The sequence below is a fragment of the Xiphophorus hellerii genome, chromosome 24 (genome assembly GCF_003331165.1).
Source record: "Xiphophorus hellerii strain 12219 chromosome 24, Xiphophorus_hellerii-4.1, whole genome shotgun sequence".
In the NCBI taxonomy this organism is placed as follows: Eukaryota; Metazoa; Chordata; class Actinopteri; order Cyprinodontiformes; family Poeciliidae; genus Xiphophorus; species Xiphophorus hellerii.
Genome location: NC_045695.1, coordinates 5,663,493 through 5,677,125, shown reverse-complemented (window position 1 = coordinate 5,677,125; position 13,633 = coordinate 5,663,493). Strand labels below are relative to the sequence as shown.

The 13,633-nt window shown below is 42.5% G+C and overlaps 1 protein-coding gene across 9 annotated transcripts in view; it reads right to left on the bottom strand.

Moving 5' to 3' along the window:
* Window positions 1-1,386: 1,386 nt before the first annotated feature.
* The window catches only part of spega (striated muscle enriched protein kinase a), a 56,717-nt gene continuing 44,470 nt past the window's right edge, over window positions 1,387-13,633 (bottom strand). For 8 of the 9 annotated variants that reach the window (XM_032556064.1, XM_032556065.1, XM_032556069.1 and 5 more), the window contains 7 exons: window positions 5,865-6,029; window positions 5,017-5,584; window positions 4,482-4,721; window positions 4,188-4,411; window positions 4,030-4,105; window positions 3,217-3,366; window positions 1,387-3,127 (listed from right to left, as the gene is read on the bottom strand). In XM_032556064.1, coding sequence (XP_032411955.1) covers window positions 2,890-3,127; window positions 3,217-3,366; window positions 4,030-4,105; window positions 4,188-4,411; window positions 4,482-4,721; window positions 5,017-5,584; window positions 5,865-6,029 — 1,661 coding nt within the window. In that variant the 3' untranslated portion in view covers window positions 1,387-2,889. Of the gene's footprint in view, window positions 3,128-3,216; window positions 3,367-4,029; window positions 4,106-4,187; window positions 4,412-4,481; window positions 4,722-5,016; window positions 5,585-5,864; window positions 6,030-13,633 lie in introns of those variants that run through there. The other variant, XM_032556072.1, reaches the window with a different exon arrangement.

The following is a 13,633-nucleotide window of genomic DNA, read 5'->3' as shown; positions in this document are numbered from 1 at the left end:
AACAGTTTCCGTCATTTTTATAAATTCAAAAGAAATGTTTGCAAAACAATATAGATTTTTTTTTTTTTAATGTTTGAGCAAAATAACAATTTCTTCGTACCCTTTACGATTAAGAATTTTGTGGGGAAAAAAAACTTAACTGCGAAATAATTTAAAAAAATATATATAGGTGCACTAGCCACAATATCAGGTACACGTCTTTTCTTCATATAGCTTCCTCAAGTCTAATTCAGATATGTAAAATAACAGTCCTCGGAGATTTTTGATCCATATTCTTCCATAATATTACTACACGGTTCCTCCAGAATTGTTGGATGCACATCTACAATGAGAATCATTGTCGACATAACGCCACAAAATTGCTCTTTAATGCAACTTGCAAGTGACATCATGATATAGCTGTTCACAAATGTTCGCACTTGTTCTTATTACTTAATTACTATATATATATATATATATATATATATATATATATATATATATATATATGCTTTTTTACATTTACTGAAGAATATTTTTCGAAAAGACAAAAATAAAAAATACAAATGCTGTACAAAATCCAATCGACTGACCTTATGCATTTTTCTAAAAATAATAATCCAGTCCTGAGGGGCAAGGAGGAATAAAAACTTGTTTTTGGACAGGCACAAGAAGGCACCCATGGCTGAGTTCATCGCGTATTCTCAAGTAGTCCAATTTGCCTAATTATCAATATCAACGGCATTCCAGTTTCACCCGTACCTTTACACAATCCATTTACAAATCCATTTCATTACCATTAAATCCATTGCAGATTGCCATTATTGGTTGACGTTTAGTCGGTTTTTGTTTTTTTTTCAAAGATTTGTTTGGCTGTATAGTGGCCTTTATTTGAAAGTGCTAAGACAGGAATGTAGGTAGAGAGAGAGGGGGGAGACATGTGGCAAAGGTCATCAAGCCAGGAATCGAACCTGTGACGGCCGCATTGAGGACTAAGGCCTCCTTATGTGGGTTGTTCTTAACCCGTGGGCCACCATAGCGCCTCTGATGTTCAGTCTTTTGAATGAATTATGGACAGAGATGGTCATAAAAACCACTTGGGATTTTCTGAAAACTAGGATTAAGATTCATGGTGTTGGAGTCAAGTATGCACACCTCCTTACAGCACCCAATGACAACAAAATGTAGAAAGACATACCAAATGTGAGAATGAGTTGTATTCTTTGTTATTATGGTAAATGGACTGAATTTGTGTGGTGTGTTAGTAGCATAGCTAACCCTATGCTTCTGCATGTGAAAATGACTGCCGGATAACTATAAGGTCAGAGAAAAATAACCTTTACATCATATTCCCTTGCCATTCAGGGCTTCCGTAGACCCCAAACCCATTTAGCAAAACACATAATGTTCTCAAATGTATGAATATTTTATTACATACCATCTCATAAAAACATTTTCATATTTTTTCCACATATAAACACCACAATTGGGTACATTTACAAATCTTGAACCATCCAAAGTCATACAAAAGGACTGAGAGAGCAACACATGAGGCATTCTAATGTCACAAGGACTCCATGTATATTGGCCTAAATGTGTGTGTGGATGTAATTTTTTATTTATGTAATATCCAGACACTGCAACCAGCCGATGAAGACACACATTAAATATGAAAATCTTTGACGTTTATCCGAGGCACTGACTGGACGACCGAGATTTAAGCGACCAGATCAACTGACTTGTAATACTGACAAACTACGGCAACTTAACGTCACGTTACACTTTATAGAAAAGCTACTGTTCACAGCCGGATCACGATTTAGAGTTGATCACAGAGCAAGAAGCTGTACGACCGATTCCCCATAAACAGTTTCCCTTTAGACTCGACGTCAATCACAAGCGTCTTCCTTATTTCATTTTTTTTTTTTCTATTCCGCCTTATAGTTATATCGAAAAGTGACTCAAAGATGTGCACACACATGCAAATAAATTAACATAAAAAAAAGTAAACATCTTTTAAAGAAGGGAAAAGCAATATTTTTGATGTCTTAAAATGAGACAAAATGCAGAATAAAGTTAGCAGCTTTAATAGTGGTACATTAGCATGACGATTACCGCCAAACTGCGTGACAAAAATGTGTTTTTAAGATAAAACTACTAAAGAAAGCATCTTGGTATCAACAGTGGTGGGCACCGCTAACTGAAAAGTTTGCTGCGCTAAACCTAAAGCCCTAATTAGTTCCGCTGATGCTGATGCACAACACCAACATTGTATTTAGTGGAAGCTAATGCTAAAGTACCAACTTAAGTTTTGGTTTAGCATTAGCAAGAGACTACAACCCTCAAGAACCAGTTTAATTTTGACATAATTTCCATTTTTCTATAATTCAGTTAAATTTTTTATCTTGTTCTGGGCTGCGTATCATTTTGTTCCTGTATGTTTCTCGTTTGCTTTAAAGTTATTTGGTAAAAAAGAAAGTCAGGAGGGGAAACAGAACCGGTAGCAGATGTCAAACGTTTTTCAACTGAAAGTTTACACAACAACCGAATAAATTAGAGCTTTAGAATTGATATGGAAATATTAAATTAGGGAAAGCTAAGTGCACTTTTCTAGGTTAGCAAATCGCTGAATGAAAAATTAGCTCCTCTGCTAGCACATTAGTGGAAGTGTGCCCACCACTGGATATCAAATGTAGGGCAAATTAAACTGCAATGTCAGAATTAACAAACGACAAAGAGGCTAAAACCAAAAGTCTTCCTGTCCTTTTAATACAGTTTATAAGGAGTTTATGAGTTGAATGTATTCTCTGTGGTCTGCAGGTAGCACATGGACTCCCGTGTGGGTCCAACTGTCTGCCCGCGGTGCTTGGTATCAGCAGTGGTTCTGTTGGGGCGACTCCTGCCCAGTGTTCACTTGGGGCTGGGCAGGTGTGGCGCGGTGCCAGATGCTGGGCTGCGTGGCGAGCCCTGGTAGGTGCGCAGCAGCACCTTGTGCTTGGTGGCGCTCTCCGTGCGACAGCTCTGCTGCTCCACCAGGAACTCCTTGAGTCGGCTGGAGGTGAAGGTGAGCGTCTGCCTCCGGAGCTTCATCAGGTATGAGTCCTGCAGCCAGGCCTGGGTGAAGCAGTCCCGCGTGGTTGGGCGAGCCCTGAAAGCACACAAATGCAATTTAGGATCTTTATGCCCATAAATCCTACTGTTTCTTTATCACATTGTGTTGGCTAAATGAGCAGTCACCATGGATAACTGCTCAACATCTTCTTGAGAAAAACTGAGGCACTTTGGGAAACATTTGGGTAGAGTTTGCTAGGGTCAAACTTGGCCATCAGGATTTTAGATTCAACTTGCCGAGGGTCCTTATCTTCAAAGGGCAGTCGACCACTAAGCCTGAGAGAAAAGAACAAACAATATTAAAAGCTTGACAGCAGCTACAGTACAGAACATCATATCAAATTCAACCATTAACACTTATAAGTGAGGTTGTGTGAAGTACGTATGAGAAGTCAGTGTTAGAGGTAAACCTACAGAGGCAAACCAAGACTCTTCGCCATGTTTTAAAAATACTCAAAGTTTTTTACATCATGCAGCTTTTTGGTATTTGACTGTCAATTAATAAGTGCTTCTTTTATCAGCCAGAAAACAAATTCCACTTATTAAACCTAAATTACATGGGTGGGTGAAAGAAATGAAATGAAATAACATGAGACTTATGCAGTGCTTTTCAGGACCCTCAAAAATGCTTTACAATGAAATGAGTCAATAACATTCACACACTGATAGTGGAAAGCCACTGGATAGCAGCTACAGCTGTACTGGGACAGTCTAAAAATGGATGAAATGGACACACAGACAGATGGATGAAAAGGTTGGATGGATAGATGGTCAGTCAAACTGATGGGCTGATGGATGATTTGAAAATCCCGAATTAAAAAATGTTCCACCTGTCCAGTAGATCATCTCCACAAATTGTTATTCCAATTCTCCCACATCAGGAATCCAGACTGACCTTCCGAACGCAAATGAAGACTGTAAGGATGCGATGAAACTTACATGATGTAGGCGACGACTCCAACGGTCCAAATGTCGGCAGGAGGGCCGACGACTTCCCCTTTGACCATCTCGGGAGCTTAACAGGAGGAAGATGTTTGAGAATCAAACTGCGCTTTTGTTTTGAAGTGTGGAAGATGAGTTGTGACGTGGATCCTCACCCATGTATTCCAGGGTTCCTGCTCCTGTGCCCTGGGGTTCCAGGTTGAGGGGGTTGAAACTCTGAGCACTGCCAAAGTCTACAATCTTAACCACGTTAAGGTTGGTCACAAGGATGTTCTCAGGCTTCAGGTCTAGATGGAGGACTCTGCGGCTGTGGAGGTACTCCACCGCCTGGAGGATTTGAACCAGGTAGCCAACTACATCATCCTCCGAAAACCGAAACCTTAAAAAAAAAGGAGCATTTCAACAGCTGCCTGAGCCTATAAACCTCAGCTTGATATTCTCCTTCCTACCTGTCAGTGAGGCTGAACAGCAGCTCTTTGCCAGTGCAGTACTCAGCCACCAACACCAGGTACCGTGGTGTGATGTAGGCCTCGTGGAGAGCCATGACCTTCTCATTGTGAAGCGACTTTAGGATCTCGTACTCCTTCAGCACTTTCTGCTTGCTCTCCTGGCTATAGGGAATGATTTTGGCCATGTAGATCTTTCCGGTGGCATTCTCCCTGCACTCGCGGATCACCCCAAACCGACCTCTGGACACAGGAGACACAGCAGCTTCAGCTACAGGAGCTACAAATCTAATCTGATCAAAAGGTGGACCTCCTAAGATACCACTGGACATACTCTCTGACATACTCAAAGTTGTAACTCTTTGAGTTGTGTTGTAACTCAAAAACACAAATGTGTTGTAATTTCTATTTGACAAAAATAAAGTATTTTGAATTCTAAATAAAAAATAAGATTAAACATGGATTTTTGGAGGGTGTTTCATGGAGTATTCAAATTTTCCCCCTGACTACAGTTGGATGCAGTTGGATTCTCTCTAACCTGGCCTTCTCATCCAGGAAGGTGTATGGTTTCTGTGGAACTCCTTGTCTCAGAGCAGTAGAGGGCGTGTTGCGTCCAGATGGGGTGCTTCTGGTCGGGGTGTTGGCACCCTCTGCAATGGGGCTCAAGCTGGAGGCCTGGAGGACCGGTGGGGAAAAAGACACCGGGGCGGGAGCCACGTGTGCCGTGGCGGCAGTGGTGGGGATGTAGCTGGGTACGGATGCAACCAAAGGTTTGGTAGGGGTAGAGGCAGGGCTTACAAGAGGAGGCGGGGTCTGGGTCATAGGGGTCACCACGTTTATCCGACTCTGGGGCTTGAACAAGATGAAGGACGGAGAGGCTTTGACTGTGCTAGAGGAAGGCAGAGCGCTGCTTTGCTTTTCCTCTGGGGTTATGCTAGCAGACAGTGATGGAGGACCTGCGGGAGGGTCAGAGGTCAGGGCAGACGGAGGAGGAGGAGAGGTTGAGATGGTGGAGATGACTTTGACATCTGGGTTAGGTTTCAGTGCTGGTTCAGGTGGAGTTGGGACTATTTTTACTACAGCAACTGCAGGTGAAGCTCCTCCGTCTGCACAACAGATACAAGACAGTCATCACTGGGAGATATTGGCCTCATATTATGGAAACTACATCTGCATTTAATATCTCAGTCTGTATCAGGAAGCTGTGATAAAACATGAGAGAAGATGGAGGATAACTTCATCATACTGTTTCTTCTTTGGTTGTTTATTATAACCTTTTGTCATGGTTATTACTATAATTTGTCATTTCCACTTTCTGTATCATTCCTGTATCGATCCACATTAATAATAATATTATTGATTGTCTATATTAAGGTGTATACCCACCTGCTGAGTCCAGGCTGACCGGAGCAGAGCAGTTGCTGTGAGGACCTTGTCCTGCCTTGCTGACGCAGGAGACTCTGAACCTAATGGCCCCCCCTAGTGGCAGGTCAGTGACATTGTAGTAACAATCTGCTATCCCAGTGGCCACAGTTACCCAGTTAGAACCAGCTACAGAAAAACACAAGAGATTTATTTTTTACAAACTTACAGTAATAAAGCAAGCTGCATGAGTTCAACAAAAGATTAATGAAGATCAAGCTTGGAGAACATCTTGTAGTTAACATTATGGCCACTAGGTGGGAGCGTTGGCATGCTTATCAAGTAAATAATTAGCTTAGCATCTGTCACAGGGTATTATTTCCTCTTAAGATGAAATGAAAGCAGCTTGACTTATATAAGCAACCAATTTAGTAACATTTTAAACACAAATATGACTGTGAGGCCAAGACACTTTTAATAAACCTGTTTAAATACTTCTTCTTCTGCTCCGAATCCAGGGTTCATAAACATTCCAGACGTTTTAACACTCATTTCCAGACTTCTCAGGTCTTTACATTTATGCACATTTTACAATATTAAATACTAAAGTTGGCATGAATTTATAGAAGCTACTTTTAGAATCATCAGGGCTTAAACATGGAAAACGTAAGGAAGATAGGATGGAAGGAAGACAGGTCACAAAAAGGAAGAAAAGAAGGATGGAAGGAAAGAATAAATTAAGGAAGAAAGGACACAAAAATAGAAAGGATGATACTAAGAAGTGAAAACGAGAACACAAACAGTGACGAAATGAAAGAAAACAACAGAATGAAGGAAAGACAAGAGGAAGAAAATAAAACAAAGAAGGAAAGAATGCAATGACTGACAGAAGGAAGGTAGGAAGAAAGGTGGGAAGGAAGAAAAGAAAGAATGAAAGAGGGAGGGGGGAAAGAAGGAAGGAGCAAAGGAAGGAAGAAAAGAAACAAAAATGAAATGCATCAAGAAACGTAGAAGAAAGGGAGGAGGAAACAAGGAAGAAGGAAGACATGGAATAAGAAAAGATAAAAATTGAATGAGACACAAAGACAAGGATGGAAGGAAACAAAACAAGAAGAAAGGAAGAATACAAGTCAAATGACATAAAGTTGGAGTGATACATAGAAGGGAGGACAAAAGACAACTTAAATGGAAGGATGTAAGAACATGAGTAATGAAATAAGCAGAGAAGTAAGAAAGTACATGTAGAGGGGTGGAAAACCAAGTTATTAGTGAATAAAAACCAAGAAGTAGAAAAATAGGCACCCCAACATTATTTTTCATTTTGTATTTTTAAGTTTTGTAATAAGTTAGATAGTTTTGTTTAATTTCGTCCGTGCAATTCCGCGCGCGGCCGCTAGGGACGCTGTCGCGTTGGTGGTATAGAAAGCACTGAGCACACAAGAAGAATAAATCTTCCTGTTATGCTGGCAAAAGCTTAACGTGTGTGCCTCATCTTTTCTATACCACAGGTTGGTAAAATGTATTTTTATACATATATATTGATGACCGTCGGGAGTTAAAGAGCTCATTGAATCGGTTGTTGACTAATGAGTCATTTTGTCCGGTTTGCATTGAGTATTGGGTGGAAAACGGGACACAGTTCTGGAGGTTGGGGTATGCTAATGCTAGCGGACTTTGGTTTCTACGTGTTGGGCTAGCTGGGAGGCGGCCAAAGTGCTACCGATGTCCTGTTGAGCTGGTTTGGTGCATTTTGTTTCTTTTCAGTTTTGTGTCTATTTATCTGGCGAATAACTGTTGTGGGATGGGATGCTTGGACATTGGAGTGTGTTTTGCCTGTGCGGAGTGGGTCGTGAGGGCTATTGAAGTGTCGAGGAGCAGATTCATGCACTTTTATTTGAATTGTTGAAAAACGAATATTTGAACATATGTTCATTGCAGAAGAAGAATAAATCTTCCTGTTATGCTGGCAAAAGCTTAACGTGTGTGCCTCATCTTTTCTATACCACAGCACCACACGTTGAGGGAAGACCATCACATGCATTACCCTCAGCCCTCCAAGGTTGCGGGGTAACAAATTTGGGGGCTCGTCCGGGATAGCGCCTCCTGCTGGCTTGGTGCTATCCAACAAAGAACCGTGGGATCCTGACTTCATGTTCCATGAGCTGATGACCTAAGGGCAAGACTTCAGGTATCCAGAGATGACGACGCTACATGAGCTTCAGTGGGAGATCCAGCAGCTGCTTCACCAACTGATTGATGACGCCAGGAGAGATCTGCTTCAGCAGCTAGCAGTATCATGCCAAGATGAGGTGGGAGAAGACGCGCCAGGGGAGGAGTCGTCCGAGGTGGAACTCTTTGACTTCATTGTTGACTTTTTAAGAAGTAAACAATTGAGGAGTCTGGAGGACCAAGGGATGTCACGCCTGCTGGTGTTTCGTGACCTCATTGATGAACTGCAGTCAGCCCAAGAAGCAAAGAACCTGCATCATTCAGTGGATGAAGAGGAAGCGGCATCGGTGTACGAGACTGAGCAGATTGTAGCAGCATCAGTGTCGAGTAAGACAGTGTCATCACCAGTTGTTGCTGAGCAGGTAACCGGGTTAGTAAAGCTGACAGATGTTGCTGCATTACTCCCACGAAAAGAATTTCGGATTCATGCTGGTCAGATCTCAGATTCTGACTCTGATGTGAGCTTTAACTGTTTGAGTAAGCAAATTGATGAAGGATTGAGTGAAGGTTTCACTGAGACTGAGGTCATTAGAACAGTTCTCAGAATAATTAAACCGGGTACATTTAAAGACATGCTGATTACAAAAGATAGTCTGACTGTAACTGAGCTGAAGCGTTTTCTCAGAGCACATCTTAAAGATAAGAGCAGTACTGAATTATTTCAGGAACTGAGCAACGCAAGACAACACGATAAAGAAGGTCCACAACAGTTTATGTATAGACTGATGGGGTTAAAACAGCGCGTGCTTTTTGCTTCTAAAGTAAGCACAGGTTTCCAGTATGACAAGAAATTAGTTCAGGGAGTGTTCCTACATTCACTTTACCAGGGCATACATGAAAAATATTCATATGTCCGACGAGATCTTAAACCCCACCTTTCAGACGAGAAAGTCACAGATGACTTTATCCTAGAAGTGATAACAAAGTCAGTAGGTGAAGACACAGAGAGACAGAATAGACTAGGTCAGGCTCTCAAACCAAAAGCAGTCAGCGTCAGTACAGTGCAGATGGATAAGAGAAATCAGAATGCAGTTCAGATGCAGGCAGAAGTCCAAGCTAATCGTACTGCCATACAAGAGCTAGCAGCACAGGTTTCATCACTGACCAAAAGTTTAGAGAAAGCTTTAACACCTATGGTTAGTTCAGGGACTGAAAACATTCACACACCTTTTCCCCACCAAAAACATCCAGCAAAGTCAGAAGCTAAACGAAGATGTCAGCAATGTGTCTCCCAAGAAAAGGATAGCTGTAGCCACTGTTTCAAGTGTGGGAAAGAGGGACACAGAGCGGTTGGCTGTCTGATGAAGAACAATCCGTCGGGAAACTGGGCGAGGTCGCTGGGGCGGGACCACCAGTGATCAGAGAGAATGCAGAGTCCCATCCCACTCCAAAGCTGCATCTTCAAGAGGACACACCATCTTTCACCAGGCCCATCAAACAAAACAACTTTACTAAGAAGAAACATGTTGCACAGCTGATTGGTGGTAGATGCACTGTGACATGCCAACTAAATGGGGTCCGGTTGCAGATGCTATTGGACAGTGGGGCACAAGTGAGCATAGTGGAGAAGTCATGGGTGCAGAAAGCTCTACCAAATGTAACGATCCAACCACTTGAGAGTCTACTACCAGAACACCCTCTCAAAGTCACAGCAGCTAATGGAACAGAGGTGCCATTTGATGGGTGGATAGAAGTCCTGCTTGAGATCAAAAGCCTCAAATATGGTTCAGTTGCTCTCTATGTTCCATTGCTTGTAAGTCAAGAGAGTGTAAGCAGCCCTTTGCTAGGCTTTAATGTGATACAAGAAATCATAATGGGAAACACTGACCAGACAAACAACATCAACTTGGTGGACTTACTGTCAGAGGCTTTGAGAATCCATAAAAATAGTGTTGAAACTCTAGTCTCTGTGGTTTGCACTATGCCATCTCAGAAAGAATCAAAGAGTTCAACAGTGAGAGTTGGAAAGAAGGGTCTTAATGTTCAAAGTGGCCAAATCTGTGAAGTGAAATGTCGTATCAGAACTTTTCCAGGAGGAGGAGTAATGTTGTTTGAACCAGACATACAGAGCGTCGTGCCGGACGGGTTGGAATTATTCCCTGCTCTGGTTGATGTACCTGTTGGCGCTTCAAAAATGGTGAGAATTCCAGTTCAGAATTCAACCAACCATGACATTTTCTTACCTCCAAGGGTAGCTTTAGGAGTCATTGAGGAAATTGATGGAACCAAACCTGTAAACATCTCCCCATCGTCTCATAAACGAATCATTGGACAAGATGATCCACTCTTGTGCACCACCCATGTGAACTCATTAAATGATGGGGACTCTACTCAAAAGAGAAACCATACACCTGTTCATTCACAAGAGAAATGGCATCCAAATGTCAACCTGAACCATCTCTCTGAGCATGAACAGGAGATAGTACGCCAAATGTTGTTTGAAGAATCAGATGTGTTTGCATCTGAAGAAGGCGACATTGGATGCATTCCTGGTTTACAACTCCAGATTACAACGACAGATAACACCCCTGTCCAAAAAAATTATAACTCCATTCCTCGACCATTGTATAAAGAGGTCAAAGATTATATTTCCAACCTTTTGAATAGAGGGTGGGTCAGAAAGTCAGTTTCAGCCTACTCCTCACCTGTTGTCTGCGTGCGAAAGAAAGACCACAGTCTGCGTCTCTGTGTTGACTTTCGTGAGCTCAACCGTAAAACCATTCCTGATCGCCATCCACTACCACGCATTCAAGATCTATTGGACAGTCTTGGAGGAAATTCCTGGTTCTCCATTTTGGACCAAGGAAGTGCATATCACCAAGGGTTTGTGAGTGAGGAGTCAAGACATCTGACAGCATTTAGCACACCTTGGGGTCTCTACGAATGGATAAGGATTCCATTCGGACTGACCAATGCTCCAGCTGCATTCCAGAGATGTATGGAAGGTGTATTAGAAGGCATCAGGGATGAGTGCTGCGTACCTTATTTAGATGATGTCCTCTGTTACTCAAAAACATTTGAGGAACACGTGGACCATCTGAGACAAGTTTTTTACAGAATGCGACAACATGGCATCAAACTTCGACCAGCCAAATGCGAGCTTTTCAAGAGACAAATTCGTTATCTTGGACGGATGGTTTCAGGAGAAGGCGTCCAGATTGACCCAAAAGATTTGGAAGCTGTAATAGCTCTGAAGGAGAAGAAGCCTCACACAGTTGGAGAAGTTCGGACATTGCTAGGCTTCCTTAGTTATTATCAATCTTTCATCCAAGATTTCTCACGACTGGCGAGACCTCTGTTTGAACTCCTTCAAAGTTCAGCCGACACAAGTAAGACCAACAAGCTCCAGACTTCTAAGGGTCGAGGTTGTAAAATTAAAGAAAACACAGGTCAGCTTCCCTCTCGCACACCTGTGACATGGACGACTGAACATCAAACTGTGCTGTCCAAGCTTGTGGAGATGCTGATTAATCCTCCCATCTTAGCCTATCCTGACTTTGATTGTCCATTTGTTTTGCATACAGATGCGTCAAATGAAGGACTCGGAGCAGTCTTGTATCAGTCCCAAAACAACAAGCTGCGCGTTATTGGCTATGGATCTAGGACCTTAACACCTGCTGAACGAAACTATCACCTCCATTCTGGTAAACTTGAGTTCCTAGCACTCAAGTGGGCCATTTGTGATAAGTTTCGAGACTATCTGTATTACGCACCAACGTTCACGGTCTATACAGACAACAATCCCCTGACCTATGTTTTGAGTTCTGCCAGGTTAAATGCTGTAGGTCATAGGTGGGTTGGGGAATTAGCCGACTTCCACTTTGATATCAAGTATAGACCGGGGAAGAGGAATGCTGATGCAGATATGTTGTCCAGATACCCAGTAGGCATTGAACAGTACATGAAAGATCATACTGAGACAGTGTCTCCTGAAGTTGTGTCTGCAGTGTGGCAAGGCAACAAAGCAACACAAAGCGGTGATGTTCCCTGGATTGCTGCATTACAACTTGCTGTTGAAAATGATGAGGCTAACCTACCAGACAGTGTCATGACCATTGTTCCTGAAGACATCAGAGCATCACAACAAGAAGATACAGCTATTAAAGAGATTGTATCATTGAAACAAAGAAATTGGAGTCCAAATGAAAAGGATAAAAGAACCATGTGCAAAGAAACAAGGAGACTGTTGTACGAGTGGAACAAGTTAGTCGTGGAAAATGGACTACTTTTCCGGAAAACAGAACTAAACAGACAGCTAGTTCTCCCTGAAAGACTCAAACCACTAGTGTTAAAGAGCTTACATGACGATATGGGCCATGTCGGTCCTGACAAGGTGATTCATCTTGCCCGAGAACGCTTTTACTGGCCGAACATGCAACATGACATTGAGGACTATGTGACCAAGAAATGTCAATGTATTAAACAAAAACATCCCAATGTCCCACAGAGAGCTCCAATGGGATCCATCACAACTAGTGCGCCATTTGAGTTGGTCTCCATTGATTATTTGCATTTGGAGCCAAGCAAAGGAGGATACGAGTATATCCTGGTTGTCGCTGACCATTTCACTCGATTTGCACAAGCTTACCCAACGAGAAACAAATCCGGAAAGACAGCAGCTGAAAAGATATTTCAAGATTTTATTCCTCGTTTTGGGTACCCAGAAAAAATACACCATGATCAGGGACGTGAGTTTGAGAATAGTTTATTCCAAAGATTACAACAACTCTCAGGAATTTCTCACTCACGCACCACTCCCTATCATCCTCAGTGCAATCCGGTGGAACGACTGAACCGCACGCTTCTCCAGATGTTGCGCACCTTACAAGAGGAGAAAAAGAGTGAATGGAAAGATCATCTGCCACAAATCGTGCATGCATATAATTGCACGAGGCACGAAGCGACAGGATACTCGCCTTTCTTCCTATTGTATGGCAGGGCACCACGTCTACCAGTCGATTTGCTCTTTGGCACCAGGAGAGAGACTGAAAACTGCAACCATCAAACCTTTGTTAAAAAGTGGGCTGAAAGGATGCGTGTGGCATACCAAATAGCTGCCAACAACAGTCAAAAGTCTTCAGCTAAAGGCAAAAAGCAATATGACAGACGTGCCAGAGGTGTCGCTCTCCAGACAGGTGATAGAGTCCTGGTTAAAAATCTCTCGGAACGGGGAGGTCCAGGTAAACTCCGCTCATACTGGGAGCAGGCGGTGTACCGCGTGATTGAAAGAGTGGGGGATGGACCGGTCTATAAAGTGCAGCCAGAGAGAGGTAACAAAACCATGCGTGTGCTTCACAGAAACCTGCTGCTGCCTGTCAACGACCTACCTCTGGAGGATGAACTTCCTGTGAGAGAACGGACAAAATGGAAAAGTAAGCAACAAACTGAAAGATGTGAGAATGAACCTGAAATGCATGACTCTGAAGAAGAAGAAGAGTTTACTTACCATTATAACCTCCGGAACAGAATCCCGTGTTATGGATTTGTAAACCCACAACAACTACAGTCAAACCAAACTCAAAATCTTGAACAAGGACATGTGACAAGACAGAACCCAGAAAATC